Raw genomic sequence first — 16792 nt, 5'->3', positions numbered from 1 at the left:
ACTTTCTTGCAGGTGCAAGGTTTCCAGATCTGCCTGGGAAGGATCTGGCTGAGAGGAATCCAGTTCAGACTGGGAAGGTAAAAAACCCAAGTTTTCATCTTCATCAGGGATTACAATGTCCTGAGCAGGACTACAAGGCCCATGGTTCATCACACTATCCCCCTCCTCAGGGCCCCTCCCAAACTGGGGTCCTCTCCCCGAGGCGCGAGGTCGCGGTTTGGTGGGATAGGTCAGATGGAAGCGACGGGTTAGATCAGGAGCATGGACTGTGGAGGCGTCTTCCCAAGAGCGTTCCTCAGGCCCAAAACCCACCCAGTCAATGAGATATTGTAGGCGGCGGCGATGAAAGCGAGAATCCAAAATGTCCTCAACCTCGAACTCCTCCTCCCCATTCATCAAAACAGGAGGGGGGGCCGGTTGGTCTGTATCAGGACGCACACCATCCGCCGGAAGGAGCAGGGAACGGTGAAACACTGGGTGAATGCGCATTGAACGCGGAAGTTGGAGTTTGAAAGTCACGGGGTTTAATTGCGCCACCACTGGATAGGGGCCAATGAAGCGGGCATCTAACTTCCGGCATGGGCGGTGGGAGGGCAGAAAGCGAGTGGACAGAAAAACCCGATCTCCTACCTTGATTTCGGGGCCCGGCTGGCGGTGTTTGTCAGCGTGGCGTTTATAGTCCTCCTTGGCTTGGTCCAGTTGCTGGAGCAAAAGTTGTTGCACCGCTGTGAGTTCCTGCAGCCAATCCTCTGCTGCGGGAACTTCTGAAGTTTCAATGACAGGGGGAAAGAAACGTGGATGGAAACCGTAGTTTGCAAAGAACGGCGTTTCTTTTGTAGAAGCTTGAACTCCATTATTGTAGGCAAACTCAGACAGTGGTAACAGAGAAGCCCAATTGTCCTGTTGGTAGTTTACATAACAGCGAAGATACTGCTCCAAAGTGGCATTGGTGCGCTCCGTTTGCCCATCTGTTTGGGGATGATGAGCTGAAGATAAGCGAGAGTCTATGCCCAGTAGTTTTTGTAGTGCCTTCCAAAAACGAGAGGTGAATTGAGATCCACGGTCTGTGACTAAACTCTTGGGCAATCCATGTAGTCTGAAAACATGCTGAAGAAATAGATCCGCAGTTTCTTTGGCCGTGGGGAGGCCTTCGCAGGGAATGAAATGGGCTAACTTGGTGAATAGGTCCACCACCACTAAGATCGTGGTGAATCCACAGGAAGGTGGTAGGTCAGTGATGAAATCCGCGGAAATTATTTCCCATGGGCGAGATGGGGTAGGAAGGGGGTGCAAAAGCCCTGAGGGCTTCTCCCTTCGTATCTTGGAGCGCTGGCATACTGGGCAGGTGTTGACATATTTTTCCACATCCTTGCGGATCTTGGGCCACCAAAAATCTCTTAGGATCAAATGCATGGTTTTAAATAGTCCGAAGTGTCCTGCTGGTTTGCAGTCATGACACAGACGAAGCGCTTTTTCCCTGCCCGGTCCGGGTGGGATATAAACATGATTTCTATAGCAGAGCAGCCCATCTTTAAGCGAAAAGGGAAAATGCAGACCTTGGCGAAGTTGGTCCTGCGCCCAGGCATCTGCTTGCTGACTAGCCCTGATTTCTTGAGCACAGATGGGTCCTGGAGTAGGGGAAGTTGAACCAATGGGACTGGATTTGGTGTTCCCCACTGTGAGCGTGGCAAAGTTCTCAGGTTGTAGCAGTTGGGATTCAAAGGTCTCCTTGCGTCCTGCAGCGTATTCCGGTTTACGTGACAGGGCGTCTGCTTGCTTGGTTTGAGCTGGGGTCACATAATGGATCTGGAAGTTGAAACGTTCAAAGAATAAAGCCCAACGTTGCTGCCTCTGATTTAGTTTGCGGGCAGTTCTTAGATGTTCTAGATTACGATGATCAGTGTGGACTTCAATGGGGAATTTGGCCCCTTCTAGCCAATGTCTCCAAGTTTCAAAGGCTGCCTTTATGGCCAGTAGTTCTTTTTCCCAAATGGTGTAATTTCTCTCTGGTGTGGTTAGTTGACGAGAATAAAAGGCACAGGGGTGGAGGTGATCTCCCACCGGTTGTAAGAGTACAGCCCCAATTGCCACATCAGAGGCGTCCGCTTGCACCACAAAAGGGGTTCCAGGATTTGGGTGCTGTAGAATTGGCTGGGAGGTGAATAGTTTCTTCAGTTGCTGGAACCCTTTCTCTGCTTGATCAGTCCAGCGGAAAGGCTGCTTTCCACGGATGCAGCTAGTGATGGGGTCGGACCAGCGGGCAAAATCTGGAATGAACTTGCGGTAGTAGTTCGCGAACCCCAAGAAACGCTGCACCTCTTTCTTGTTAGTTGGCGCCCGCCATTCCAATACTGCTGAAACTTTGGCTGGATCCATGGAAAGCCCTAGAGGCGAGATGCGGTAGCCAAGGAAATCTACCTCTTGTAGATCAAAAGCGCATTTTTCTAGCTTGGCATAAAGTCCATGATCCCGCAGTCGTTGCAACACCATTTTGACGTGGTTCTCATGTTCTGATTGTGATCTGGAAAACACCAAAAAATCGTCCAGGTAGATTATCAAGAATCTGTCTAGATAGTCCTGAAAAATATCGTTGACAAAATGCTGGAATGTTGCGGGAGCTCCGCATAAACCGAAATTCATAACTCGGGACTCGAATAATCCGAATTTAGTCTGGAAGGCGGTTTTCCACTCGTCCCCTTCTCTGATGCGAACTAGATTATAAGCCCCCCGAAGATCCAGCTTGGTGTAGACCTTGGCTCCTCGAAGTCGGTCCAGTAGATCCGAGATTAAGGGCAGGGGATAGCTGTTCCGCTTGGTGATATTGTTCAATGCTCTGTAGTCCACCACCAAGCGTAATTCCCCTGACTTCTTCTTCACAAACATCACTGGGGAGGCGGCTGGGGATTGAGAGGGTCTGATGAACCCCTTGCGAAGGTTTGTCTCTAAGAATTCCCTGAGAGCTTCTTGCTCTGGTTCAGTCAGGGAGTAGAGATGTCCTCGCGGGATCGGGGCCCCCTCCACCAAGTCAATGGCACAGTCATAAGGTCTATGTGGGGGTAATTTTTCGGCTTCTTTCTCATTGAATACATCCCAATACTCGGAGTACTTCTTTGGCAAGGTGATGATGGGCTCGGAGTCTGTGGCATGGCATACCTTGGCTACGAGGCAATGGTTTTGGCAGTACGGTGAAGCAAACTGCAGTTCTCTGTTGGACCAGGAGATGTTAGGGTCGTGGAGTGTCAGCCATGGAATTCCCAAAATCACAGGGAAATGGGGAACCTCGGTAACAAAGAAGGAAATCTCTTCCATATGTTCCCTTATCCACATCCTGGTGGGTTCCGACCACTGGCTTACGGGGCCCGTCTTGAGGGGACGGCCGTCTATGGCTTGCACCACACGGGCATTCTTGAAATCATGATATTGTAATCCCAGAGAGTCGGCATACTCTCTATCGATGAAATTGTTGGTAGCTCCAGAGTCTATCATGGCGTGGATCATGACGGGTCCCCTTTTTGCTGACCATAATGTGACCACGAGAAGGAACAGGACCCCGGTTGGCGGCTCTTGGATGGATTTTTTGACCGGGTTGGCGAGCCTCTCTACACCCGGTCGTTGGCTTCCCCCGCCGGCTGTGTGCCAGTCGGCTCAGACGCCTTCGACTCCGTGGAGGACGCCGCCGCAAGACGGGCGGCAGGCTTCCCTTTGGCTGGGCACTCTCTGGCGAAGTGGCCCCCGTTCCCGCAGTACCAGCAGAGGTTCAAGCGTTGACGACGGGCCTTCTCGGCGGCATCTAGTCTGGGACGCACATTGCCCAACTGCATCGGCACCTCCTCGCCTCCTCTGGGGTATGGGGTTGGCGGCGGGGGTCTCCACACCGGACGTGGCTGAACACTGGCGGGAGCGGGGGGTTTTGCCCCGGCTCTACCGCCCTGGCCTCGAACCCATTGTTTCCTGTTGGCAATCATGACTTCAGCCCGTAAACATTGATCAATGAGTGCCTCGAGGGTCTGGGGAGGATCCACCTTGGAGATTTCTTCCAGCATTTCAATGTTGAGACCCTCCCGAAATTGTCCTCTGAGGGCTACATCGTTCCAGCCGGTGTTGTGGGCCAGCACGCGGAACTCGGCTATGTACTGAGACATGGGTCTGTCTCCTTGAAGGAGGCGCCGGAGTTTGTGACCGGCTGCCTCCAAATTGTCCTCGATTCCCCAGGTCTCCTTAAGGTGATCCAAGAAGCGTTGTGCTGAACTTAGGTGGGGGGAGGCTTGATCAAACAGGGCCGTCGCCCAGCTAGCCGCTGGTCCGTCTAGAAGACTGTAGACCCACGCCACCTTGATGTCTTCTTGGGGAAACTCGGCATCACGGGCCTCTAGATAAGCTTGACATTGGCGGCGGAAAACATGAACCTTAGCAGCTTCTCCAGAAAACTTGGTAGGCAACGCCATGGCCGGGAGGCGAACTCCGCGCTCCCTCAACCCTTTTATTTCTCCATCCTGCGCGTTGAGTCTGTCACGGATGCGGTCCACTTCGTCCTTGCTGATGGTGTAGCTGAGCGGCTGTCCAGCCGGCGCGGCTCCGGTAGACATCCTGGCCTCGGTTAGTTGGTGCTTATGGGTGGCGGAGTCAAACTGTCACGACCCAGGCGGCAGAGGCACCAATAACCATACACAGAGGCCAGAATCTAACTAATATCTTTATTGAAGGAATATATAAAGTTAATAAAAACAAGTATAGAAAATAGTCCAGAATTAGACCCTTCAGGAAAGGTCAGAATTAGTCCAAAAAAGCAATGTCCAATAAGAAATATTAAGGTCCAAAGTTGTAATCCAATAACCGAAACACTCACTTTGCCAAGCAAAGTGAGGGGAGATGACAAGGTCCTTAGTCCATAAAACTTGAGCGTGGCTAGGAAATAACTTGATACTTGAAACAAGGCTTGAACGTGGAACAAGGTAACTAAGAACAAGAACAAGGTCCGTGGAATAACTTGGTAAAATCCGTGAAACAAGGCAAGGATTAGTCCTGGGAAACAAGGCAAAGTCCGTAGGTAAACAAAGGCTGGGAAGCAAGGCGAAGGCTGGATAGCAAGGCAAGGCTTGAGCTGAAGCGAGGCTTGAATCGGAGCGCGCTGTCCAGACACAACTCGCTCCGTAGGCTGACGAATTGACTCCGCGAAGTTGCTACGCGGGCAAAACACCTATATAGAGTCCAACTTTCTCACCAAAGCGGTTCTCTGGGAATCAGAAACGAAAGCTAAACTCTGAGACCAGATGTTAAACTCCTTAAAGATTCTCACGAGAACCAATGTTAATTGGCAACATTCTTAGCTGCTATCCTCGCACTCCTGCGCGAAGCTGAATCCAAACTTCTCTGTTGTTTACAAAACTCCCGGCGCAAGAACACGGGAGAAGTAGGCTCTGGGGTTGTTTGACATACTTCTGGGGCACAACTTTCTTGCAGGTGCAAGGTTTCCAGATCTGCCTGGGAAGGATCTGGCTGAGAGGAATCCAGTTCAGACTGGGAAGGTAAAAAACCCAAGTTTTCATCTTCATCAGGGATTACAATGTCCTGAGCAGGACTACAAGGCCCATGGTTCATCACAGTCCAGTCAGCCAGAGGTGTGATTTTTCTGTTTATAAAAAAGACAATGTGCCCCCTTTCCTCACCTTTCAGTTTGAAAAAACAACTTTACAACCACAGCCTTTTGCTTCCTGACTCCCAGCAGGACATTCATCTCAGATAAATATTATGTTAACCTTCTCAGAAAGAAACAAAAGGGTTAAGACATCCAAATTAATCCCAATATGTTTCCTTTCTGGAGGACTTCAGTATATCCAGGGAACAGTTCCATATGCCTTGGAAGAGGAGAATAATTATTACAAAGGGTTTCGGATCATGCACTTCTCCTGCCTCATGTGTTGAATTACAAAACAAGAGCTTCCAGATTTAAAAATGCCACATTTATCAGGTCTAAACCAGTCTACAATCAGGGCAGAGCTTGGAAAAGTTACTTCTGGGAAACATGGATGCACCTACACTGTAGAATGAATGCAGTTTGATACCAGTTTAACTTTCATAGCTCAATGCTATGGAATCTGGAAGTTGTACTGGGAGTCAGGGGCCGGGCTGTGGCGCAGGCTGGTTAGTTGCCAGCTGCAATAATTCACTATGACCATGAGGTCATGAGTTCGAGGCCAGCCTGTGTCAGAATGAGCACCCCACCATTAAATAAAAAATAGCTCTGCTTGTTGTTGACCTAAGCAACCCGAAAGATAGTTGCATCTATCAAGTAGGAAATTTAAATACCACTTATGTGGGGAGGCTAATTTAACTAATTTACGACACCATAAAAATCATCCAGCAGCATTTGGAATGAGGAAGTATCCAAGGACTTGGTGCCACAGTGGATGATGAAGCAGCTGCTCCCCCTGTGGCCGGAATCGAGCATCCCCTCAGGAAGCTGGAAGCTGGAGAAGGTTAAATTGCCTCTGTGTTTCTGTCTCTGTCTCTATGTTCATATGTATGTGTACATTGTGATTCGCCCTGAGTCCCCTTCAGGGTGAGAAGGGCAGAATATAAATACTGTAAATAAATTGTACTTTAATGAGGCTGTAGCACTCTAGCACAGAAAGCTAAAGACCTTGTGAAACTACAGCTCTCCATATCCCACAGCACTGAGCCATGGCAAATTGAGTTAATTGATTTTACAGCGTTGATACATTCTGCCCCTCCCAGTTGTCTCTGAATATGGCTCCTTTTTTTACAGTGCTATGTTTAGCTTCAGTTAATTTGCTTAATTAAAAAAACAAAGAAAATACAATCCAATTACGCTAGGAAGAAGCCACCTCCATATCCTAGAGCAGGAACCCAAGTTCATGTCTCAGTCAAAACATGAACTCCTTGGGTGGCAAGAGCTTGGGGCCTTTTCTCACAGCCTTGATTTCTTATCTCTGAAATGGGGATAATAAACTGGAAATGAGTCACAGGGCTGCCATGAGGATGGGCTCTTAATACTGTTGCAGGCTGTGATTTTAGAAACAGGCATTTCTGCTTCTGCTGCTTCTTAGCTGAGAATAGAAAACAGGATTCAAAGAATGAACTTCCTGATAGAAAACCACTTACCCAGTGCTCCCTTGGTTTTCAATGAGTTTGGGTTGAGACCTCAACATCTGTGGATGCTCAAGTCTCATTATATACAAAGGTACAGTAAAATCCTGCCTCTTACATACAATGGCAAAATCGAGGTTTACTTATTGGATTTTCGGGAGTATTTTCAAACAGTGGATGGTGGAATCCATAAATTGCAATTGTTCGTGGACACTGGCTTTCAGGTTTCTCACCGTTCCCTTGATTTCCAGAAAGCAGAAGTGTTGAAATTGTAAGAAAGCCAAAAAGGAAGGACAGCTTCTCACAGAATGTCCTTAAAGTGTTGAATTCACTAATACCAGAAGCAAGTGATGGCTGCCAATTCTGAAAGCTTTGAAAGGGGATGAAATCAATTTCTGGAGGAAAAGGCTTTCAGGCATGACAGCTGTATGTTACCTTTAGTATGACAAAATAATAATAATATTTTATTGTGTCAGAAGCGACTTGAGAACATATTGCAGGTTGCTTGTGGTGTGAGAGAACTGGATGTTGGTACCATCCTGCTAGGAGACTTCTCTCATATCCCCTGCATGGGAAGCTAAAGCTGACAGATCGGAGCTCACCCTGTCTTGCAGATTCGAACTGACAACCTTCAGGTCAGCAGTCCAGCCAGCACAAGGGTTTAAAAAAATCAGCTGATGACCCAAAATGCAGACTCTGCAAGGAAACCGACGAAACCATTGATCATATCCTCAGCTGCTGTAAGAAAATCGCACAGACAGACTACAAACAGAGGCACAACTATGTGGCCCAAATGATTCATTGGAACTTATGCCTCAAGTACCACCTCCCAGCAGCAAAGAACTGGTGGGATCACAAACCTGCAAAGTATTGGAAAATGAACATGCAAAGATACTGTGGGACTTCCAAATCCAGACTGACAAAGTTCTGGAACACAACACACCAGACATCACAGTTGTGGAAAAGAAAAAGGTTTGGATCATTGATGTTGCCATCCCAGGTGACAGTCACATTGACGAAAAACAACAGGAAAAACTCAGGACCTCAAGATTGAACTTCAAAGACTCTGGCAGAAACCAGTGCAGGTGGTCCCGGTGGTGATGGGCACACTGGGTGCCGTGCCAAAAGATCTCAGCCGGCATTTGGAAACCATAGACATTGACAAAATTACGATCTGCCAACTGCAAAGGGCCACCCTGCTGGGATCTGCACGCATCATCCGAAAATACATCACACAGTCCTAGACACTTGGGAAGTGTTCGACCTGTGATTTTGTGAAACGAAATCCAGCATATCTATCTTGTTTCCTGTGTCATACAATATAATAATAATAATAATAATAATAATAATAATAACAACAACAACAACAACAACAACAACAACACAGTCTTTTTAGGCCTGTTACTGGGGTTATTTGAGACACTGATTCAGAAAAATGCATTGATAGATTGCATCAGCTCTAGTTGCTCAGATATGGTTCTCATGTTTTTCTATAGGAAAGCAGCTGTAGACTGGCATATGGTATATGTTCTGCATATCAAAAACCAGAGCTGATTAGGGAAAATGGGTGACATTTTTGGAATCAGCAGGTCAAATATACCTAGAAACAGGGCTAATATTTGAGGCACCAAAATCTGTGTTGGCCAGTGATATGCCACTTTTCTCTCTTAAAGGGGACTCAGTGGCATTTCCCCCTCTAACTTTGAAGGAGCTGAGGATAATGTGAAAATTTCTCTGCTTCTATTTCTCTACACAGGTAGGTTAGACTGAGCAAATATGACTGGCTCAAAGGAGTCTCGTAGTGGAGCAGCGATCTGAATGCAAATATCTCCGTTGTCCAACTCTCTAACCACTTCACTGCTACCCAAAGACTGTACATTTTAGGGCAGCGAAAAGGCAGGCTCCCTTTCCAGTGATCGAGCATGACAGGTTTGGGTGCAAACAAACCGGGTGGCCCTCTCATGACTTCTCATCTTGTTTGCCTTAACGAGAAAAGCAGGATTTGATATCCACGTGGTTCAGAAAACTAGTAACCTGAGAGGTTGTACCAGTTTGATTTTATATTATTATGGAATTATTCCTTCTCCTCTCAAAAATCATATGATTAGGACGGAACCATAAGAGTCATCTAGTTCAATTCACTGAGATCTTACCTCAGGGCTGCATAGTGTAAATTACAATGTGCTATAACTGTGCTATGAGATCCTTCCCTCGAACGATAACATTACACATTTGTTGTCCTGGTTCGGTTGTGAAATTGAATGTACAACCAAATGTGCAAACGTCTCCATGTACAAAACAGATCCAAGCATAATATCCAATGTTCATCCATATATAGATCTATATATAATATCTAATGCACATCCATGCGCAAAGGCAAATTGGTTGCTGCAACTTTAAGTTTAATTTCTCATAGGATAAAAAGGTCCAACTGAAAAATACATACATGTGGAAAATATGTACAGGATTCAGAACTTGAGTGCTTCGGAAAAAAGGTAGTTAAACATACATTCATGCACAATGGCACTACATGTTCAACTCTGTTGACACAACTTTGAGTTAAATTCCTCATAGAACAAAAGGTCCAACTGGGAAATATGTACATGTGGACAATATGTACAGGATTCAGAACTTGAGTGCTTCGGAAAAGAGGCAGTGAAGTACTCAAGAATTCAGTTACCAAAAGAATAACCCTAATGCAGCCTCAGCCAAGCAAAATCCAAGCAGAACATACATCTAAAGTCAGAAAAGATCTTTACACATATGAAGCAAAAAGAAGGAACATGCAAGAATGATCCTTTTTCCATTACAGTGCTCACAAACACAGAGCCAATGTGCTATGTGGCCTGGAGGGATTTTGGGAACTGCAATCCAAAAAGGACAAATCTTTCAAGCCTTCCAAGAGAAATCCCACAAAATACTCCTCCCTGCTTCTCTGGCACTAGGAACACAGCAATAACAAACTAAGTTACTCACCATCTGCTGCCCTTTCACAACATGCAAAATCTTCCGCCTGAGGCAACCGCCTCATGACGAAGGCCAGCATGTCCACAGCATGTCTTCCTAACAGCCTGGGACAGAAAGAAGCTCCTTGAACTCTTCCCTATTGCTCCTGCTGTTTACTAGAAAAGACGGGGCTGGACCAGCACAGAATCCACATAATGTATTTCTGGTGTATCTATGCTGTAGAGTTAATGCAGTTTGACATCACTTGAACTGCCGTGACTCAAGGCAATGGAAACACTGGATTTGAAGTTCAGTGAGGCATGTGCACTCTTGGGCAGAAAAGGCTAATGACCTTGTGAAACTACAACTCACATGATTCCATAGCTGTTCAAGTGGTAACAAACTGCACTCATTCTACAGCACAGATGCACTCGAAATGTATTGTGTTCATTCTGTGCTGGTTCAGCCTTGTCTATCACAGAAGAATTGGGAAATAAACATAGACTTCTCCAACCTGGATCTGTTGGGACATATCTGGAGGGCATCAGGTTGAAGAAAGCTGTATGGTCTTGAGTATGCATTGGTAACATCCTCCAATCCTTACAGGTCTGTGAATTGGGTGAAGTCATAGACTCTAAACTATTCTGTCTTGAAATCATTTTTGCACACATCTCTCTGTTGTTGGCACACTTCTTTCCATGCTATTGCACTCAGAAAGGGGTTTACTCTGAATCCAGTCCTTCTCAGTGAGGCTAGTGCATTAACAAATCTTGACTTAATACCCTAAAGGCACCAGATCACATCTGCTCTTGGAAGTTAAGCAGGGTTGATCCCTGAACGGGAGACAGCCAACAAATCCCGGGTGCTATAGGCTATATTTCAGAGGGAGGAACTGGCAAAACCACTTTTGAGTCTTCCTTGTCTCAGAAAACCCTACGAAATTCACGGACTCACCCTAAGTTGACAGACAGATCTGTTTGGTATCCATGCTGCAATGCTCAGGACAGCATCAAATCAATGTGAATAACTTCCAAAATATAGCTGAGATCCATCAGGAATGTTCCATAGCTGCTTTGTTCCTCAAGGATATAAGTTACGCATTTAAATATCTTACTGTTTCCCTTGCACCCTTGATACTATATTTTCAAAAATCCCAGCAGCTCAGCCACTCACAGAGAGTTCTAGTATATAGTAGTGGAATTTCAGAATGAACAAATTGATTGCAAACACAATGGTGTTCCTGACCAGATGCAGAAGGACAATACATGTGCTCCACACAAGCTCTTGAGGAACTACAAGGCAGAGACCACTGCTACCTTCCATATATTCCAGAAGGTAAAAACTGCTTCTATTTTCCACTTCTGCAAATGCAAATATTTTCAGAGGTGTAAGCTTTTTTTGTAAAATCTAACCACCTTTTTTGTTGGAGCAAAGGGATTCCACACAGACACAACTCAGTGCTGTGTGCCTTTATTCAGTCCGTTTGACTTGTGCATGCATACACTTTCCTCAAGTCTGCTGTTGACTTGCAGAAATAAAAAAATAATATTACAATGTATTCAGGTAGCAATGGGTGCTGAGTTCTTTATGTCTGCACCTGTCATTCTAAGGCTACTCTTCAAGTCATTTGTCAATATATGGCAACTACATCGATTTAACAAGGTTTTCCTAGACAGCTTTAAAAATGCACCCCAATTTCTTTAGAATTCTGACTTGAGTTCTGAGACCTGATGTGGATCTCTGAGGTATCTGAGAATAAGAAGTCAAGAGTAACCCTGAGCCTGTACAGAGTGCCTGTTCCTTGAATACTATGGGATTCCATGCCCAGCCACCACCACCACCTTTCACCTACCTGGGCAACAGGTGAGGGCTGCCATTTCAGACATCTTGGTTAGATGCCCAAAGAGTCACAAATATTTCCCATTATATCCCACTGGTGCCTTGGGAACTCCTGATCTCTTCTTTGTCTACTGCAGAAAACCTTCTTCTCGACCTCATGGATTACAACACCCTTCCCCACTCCCTCCACATCCAAAACACTGTTGGGAGGGAAGCATGGGAAGTGTTGTCTAGAAGGTACCGTCTGGAAAATGCCCCAAAGGCATCCTAATACCAGAAAAACACCCTCCTCCTGCCTTCCCTTTGACCCAGTCCAGCTCAGTGCACAAGTCAACACAAGGGGAGCAAATATGCTGTAGAATGAATGCAGTTGTAGTTGGGTGATGCAACAGCACTGATTTGCAAAGGAAGCTAAAGACCTTGTAAAACTACAACTCCCATGATTTCATAGCTAAAGACCTTGTAAAACTACAACTCCCGTGATTTTATAGCATAGAGCCATGGAAGCTGAAGTGCTCTCAAATTACATTAATTCTACAGCATTGAGGGCCACCTCTTTGAAGTTTCTGCATCTTAGGAGACAAAGAGCAAAGCGGTGGGAACTGGTTGAGGATCCTAATACCATCTCTGCCTCCTGACCAGCCTTTCCAGACAGATTTCACCACCATCCATCCACCTGAGAAGGCAACGAGGTGGCATGATAGCCTCACCTGGAAGACTGTGTCTAGTTCTGGGCACCACAATTCAAGAAGGATATGGACAAGGTGAACAGTGTCCAGAGGCAAGCAATCAAAAATGGTAAAGTATCTAAAAAATATGAATCCTTATGAGGAGCAGATTGGTTTACAGAGGTTTACAGTATCCTAGACTTGGAAGAGAGCACCAGTATCATCAAGTCCAATCTTGGCATGTGGTGATACACAACCCAAGTCACCCCCTCCCTACCACAGATGGCCATCCAGCCTCTGCTTAAAAACTCCCAGAGAAGCTTAGCTATGAGAAGCGGATATGTCAGTCAGACTTAAACATCCAAAGGGATGTCACATTGTTTTCTGCTACTCCAGGGAGCCAGGGATTCAAACTTCAGAAGAAGAGATTCTGCCTAAACAGCAGCAAGAACTTCCTGATAGTAAGAGTCGCTTGACGTGCCTTGGAGTATAGCAGTCTGTTTATTGGAGGTTTGTAAACAGAGGCTGGATGGCCATCTGTGGTGAGAGCTTGGATTGCATGGCAAATGTGAGTTGTACTGGATGTCCTTCTACCAGAAACTCAAGGCATCTCTTGCTCTTCCCCTGTTCTCATGTAAGTGCCCTTCCTTCCTTATCCTCTTACATTCCAGAATTGCATGGTAGAAGGGGGTTGGAATGCATGTCCTTTGGGAGCCCCCTAACAACTCTAGGCTTCGTTTTCCTTGAGATAGCCCCACTCTCAATACACGCTCCATCTCGCTCTCCTTCTCCTCTTCCCTTCCATCACAATTCATGCCAGGCTTTATCTCTCCTTCTCAGAGTCATAGAGTCGGAAGAGACCTTGTGGGCCATCCAGTCCAACCCCATTTTGCCAAGAAGCAGGAAAATCACATTCAAAGCACCCCTGACAGATAGCCGTCCAGCCTTTGTTTAAAAACCTCCAAAGAAGGAGCCTCCACCACACTCTGAGGCAGAGAGTTCCACTGCTGAACAGCTCTCCTTACAGTGAGGAAGTTCTTCCTAATGTTCAGGTGGAATCTCCTTTCCTGTAGTTTCAAGTCATCATTCCACGTACTAATCTCCAGGGCAGCAGAAAACAAGCCTGCTCCCTTCTCCCTATGATGTCCCCTCACATCTTGATCCATGGCCCTCATCATGCCTCCTCTCAGCCTTCTCTTCTGCAGGCTAAGTATGCCCAGCTCTTTAAGCCACTCCTCATAAGGCTTGTTCTTCAGACCCTTGATCATTTTAGTCTCCCTCCTCTAGACACAGTCCAGCTTGTCAACATCTTCTTTCAATTGCAGTGCCCAGAATGGAACACAATATACCAGGTGTGGTCTGACCAAGGCAGAATAGAATAGAGGGGTAGCATGACTTCCCTGGATCTAGACACTAGACTCCAATTTATTCAGGCAAAAATCCCATTGGCTTTTTTAGCTGCCATATGACATTGTTCAGAGCCCCCATGTGCGACGTGTGTTAAAGCACTGAGCTGCTGAACTTGCAGACCGAAAGGTCTCAGGTTCAAATTCTGGGAGCGGAGTGAGTGCCCGCTGTTAGCCCCAGCTTCTGCCAACTTAGCAGTTCGAAAACATGCCAATGTGAATAGATCAATAGGTACTGCTCTGGCGAAAAAGCAACGGCGCTCCATGCAGTCATGCCGGCCACATGACCTTAGAGGTGTCTACGGACAACGCCGGCTCTTCGGCTTAGAAATGGAGATGAGCACCAATTCCCAGAGTCAGACACGACTGGACTTAACGTCAGGGGAAACGTTTACCTTTACTATGACATTGTTGGCTCATGTTCTCCTTCCTGTCCACGAGGACTTCAAGATCTTTTTCACATGAACTGCTATTGAGCCAGGTGTCCCCCCATTCTGTATCTGTGCATTTCATTTTTATTGCCTAAGTGATTGTTGGTTGGTTGGTTGGTAAGTATATGGAGTATGTAAGTGGAGTATGTAAGTATCTAAGTGTCTAAGTGGGTCGGGCTGGGTGACCTTTAGGAGCCCCCTTCCAACTCTGGGCTTGTCTCAGAAGTCCAAGGCAGAGACACAGCAATCTCTGGGTTGTTGTATGTTTTCATACAACAACCAGCAATCTCTGTTTCTGTCACAGCCCCCTTTGCAGGGATCTATCTCCTTCTCCCTTCCTCTTTCTCCTCTCACTTTCTAGGCTTGTGCGGCAGAAGGGGTTTGGACTGGATGACCTTTAGGGAGCCCCCTCCAACTCTAGGCTTGTATGAGAAACCTGTGTCTTCAACACAGTCCCGTTCCCACGTACACACTCCGCCTCTCGGTGCTTTCTTTCCCGCTTACCTTCCATCTCCTTGGGCTCTCCGCAATTCATGCTGGGCGCCCGCTCATCCGCGGTCGGGATCCAGAGGGGTTTGGGGGTCGATCCCGGATCGGAATCCTTCAGACATCCAACGGGGATGGCAGTGGGGTCTCCGTGGAGGAGGAGGAAGAGGAGGAGGGAGGCCGAGGAAAAGCGTCGCCGCTCAGAGCCGCCCTTCTTGGCCGCCGCAGCCCCGCAAGGTCATCGCGCTGCGAGAGTCCATGCCTCGCCTGTCCCGGGTCGGATCCGGATTAAGAGGAGGCCGGAGGAGGGACCCACCCCATGGGTCGGGCCTCAGTGGGGAGCCGCTCCGTGCCTCTCTCTCTCTGCCTCCCAGCCTGGAGCCAAGCAGCCGCCAAAGCGGGGACCCAGTCCTGCCTGCCTGCCTCCGGAGCCGCCTTCTTCGCCTCCTTCTCCTCCTTCCTCCCGCCTTCGGGGGCTTCACACGTGCTCCCCTGACACGCAGGTCCACGCCCAGCTCCGCCCCGCCCCTGCTCTCCTTCTGGTCGGGCTGGTTTTGCTGCTCATCCGAAACGAGAGCCCTTTTCCGCGCGTGGGGTGCGCCCAGCCCAGCCTGCCTGCCTGCCTGGGGTTCAGGCTGCGCCTATTGTGTGCGGATGGCTTTGCGCCTTTGGGAGGGAGGGAGCGAGCGAGGTCCTCTCTGGAGTGGAGGCTGCTACTACTATTACTATTACTACTATGTGTATTTACATCCCGCTGCTATCTCAGGGCTGAGACACAAAGCAGCAGACACGCCGCCTTAAAAGACAACAGCCATGCCACTGAAAACCCATCATATACCAATTAGAATTAAATGTACAGGATGGGCCAAAAGTCACAAAGGCATTCGACGTTTTAATAACTTTACATGTAATGTGATATGACGACCAAGCAGCGACAGTAAGAACAGATTGAATTGCTTATTGTACTAGCCATGGGCCATGGCATCAGTAATATACAACCTTTATAAACACTTTCCAATATAAACATTAAAACTTATTCAAAAATTAAAACGAGTGCCTTAAAATTATGATAGCAGAAAGAACAGATTGGGAAAGGTTCAAGATTGGGAAAAGAGTAGGGCAGGGCTGTATAATCTCACCCTACCTATTCTACTTGTATGTGACCTGCTGCGAGGCTTGATGAATCCAAGGCTGGAGTTAGAATTGCTGGAAGAAACATTAACAACTTTAGATATGCAGATGATGCCACTCTGATGGCTGAAAGTAAGGAGGAGCTGAGGAGCTTTTTCACCAAAGTGGAAGAAGAAAGTGCAAAGGCCAGGCTGCAGTTAATCAAGAAAACCAAGACAATGGCAACCAGGATTTTGGTTGGGGGGGGGGGGTGAGTCTGAGCGGGAGAGGGTCTACCCTAGCAAACCTTTTGTATCGTTATCCCAATACCCCCATGCATATGGGATATATTGAGCATGGTGATCAGATCATGATATGAATAAACATAACAGTTTAAATAATAAATGTAAAGCCTTCTTGCGGACCACCCTGAGAATTTCCGGGGGGGGGGGGGGGTTGAAGCCCCTCAAGCCCCCCCCCCCCCCCCAGCTACATGCCTGGGCTTTGTATTCCTAGGTGCGAAGATCATTGCAGATTCAGACTGCAGCCAGAAAATCAGAAGACGTCTACTTCTTGGGAGGAGAGCAATGGCCAACCTTGACAAAATAGTGAAGAGTAAAGACATCACACTGGCAACGAAGGTCCGCATAGTCAAAGCAATGGTATTCCCCATAGTAACCTGTGGATGCGAGAGCTGGACCATAAGGAAGGCTGAGCGAAGGAAGATAGACGCTTTTGAACTCTGGTGCTGGAGGAAAATCCTGAGAGTGCCTTGGACCTTGGCAAGAAGATCCAACCA

At 47.2% G+C, this 16792-nt stretch overlaps 1 protein-coding gene across 5 annotated transcripts in view; it reads right to left on the bottom strand.

Annotated features, from left to right (window-relative positions):
- Positions 1-15528, bottom strand: part of samd10 (sterile alpha motif domain containing 10) — a 78268-nt gene extending 62740 nt beyond the window's left edge. The window contains exon 1 of one of the 5 annotated variants that reach the window (XM_008110221.3): positions 14902-15528. In XM_008110221.3, the coding sequence (XP_008108428.2) occupies positions 14902-14932 (31 nt within the window). In that variant the 5' untranslated portion in view covers positions 14933-15528. Of the gene's footprint in view, positions 1-10083; positions 10262-11905; positions 14878-14901 lie in introns of those variants that run through there. The other 4 variants (XM_062979071.1, XM_008110220.3, XM_008110223.3 and 1 more) reach the window with 4 other exon arrangements.
- Between the last annotated feature and the right edge of the window lie 1264 nt (positions 15529-16792).

Source organism: Anolis carolinensis, chromosome 4 (assembly GCF_035594765.1).
Source record: "Anolis carolinensis isolate JA03-04 chromosome 4, rAnoCar3.1.pri, whole genome shotgun sequence".
NCBI classification, from domain to species: domain Eukaryota; kingdom Metazoa; phylum Chordata; class Lepidosauria; order Squamata; family Dactyloidae; genus Anolis; species Anolis carolinensis.
Note: the sequence above shows the minus strand (reverse complement) of the source record. Positions and strands in the feature narration are given on the sequence as shown.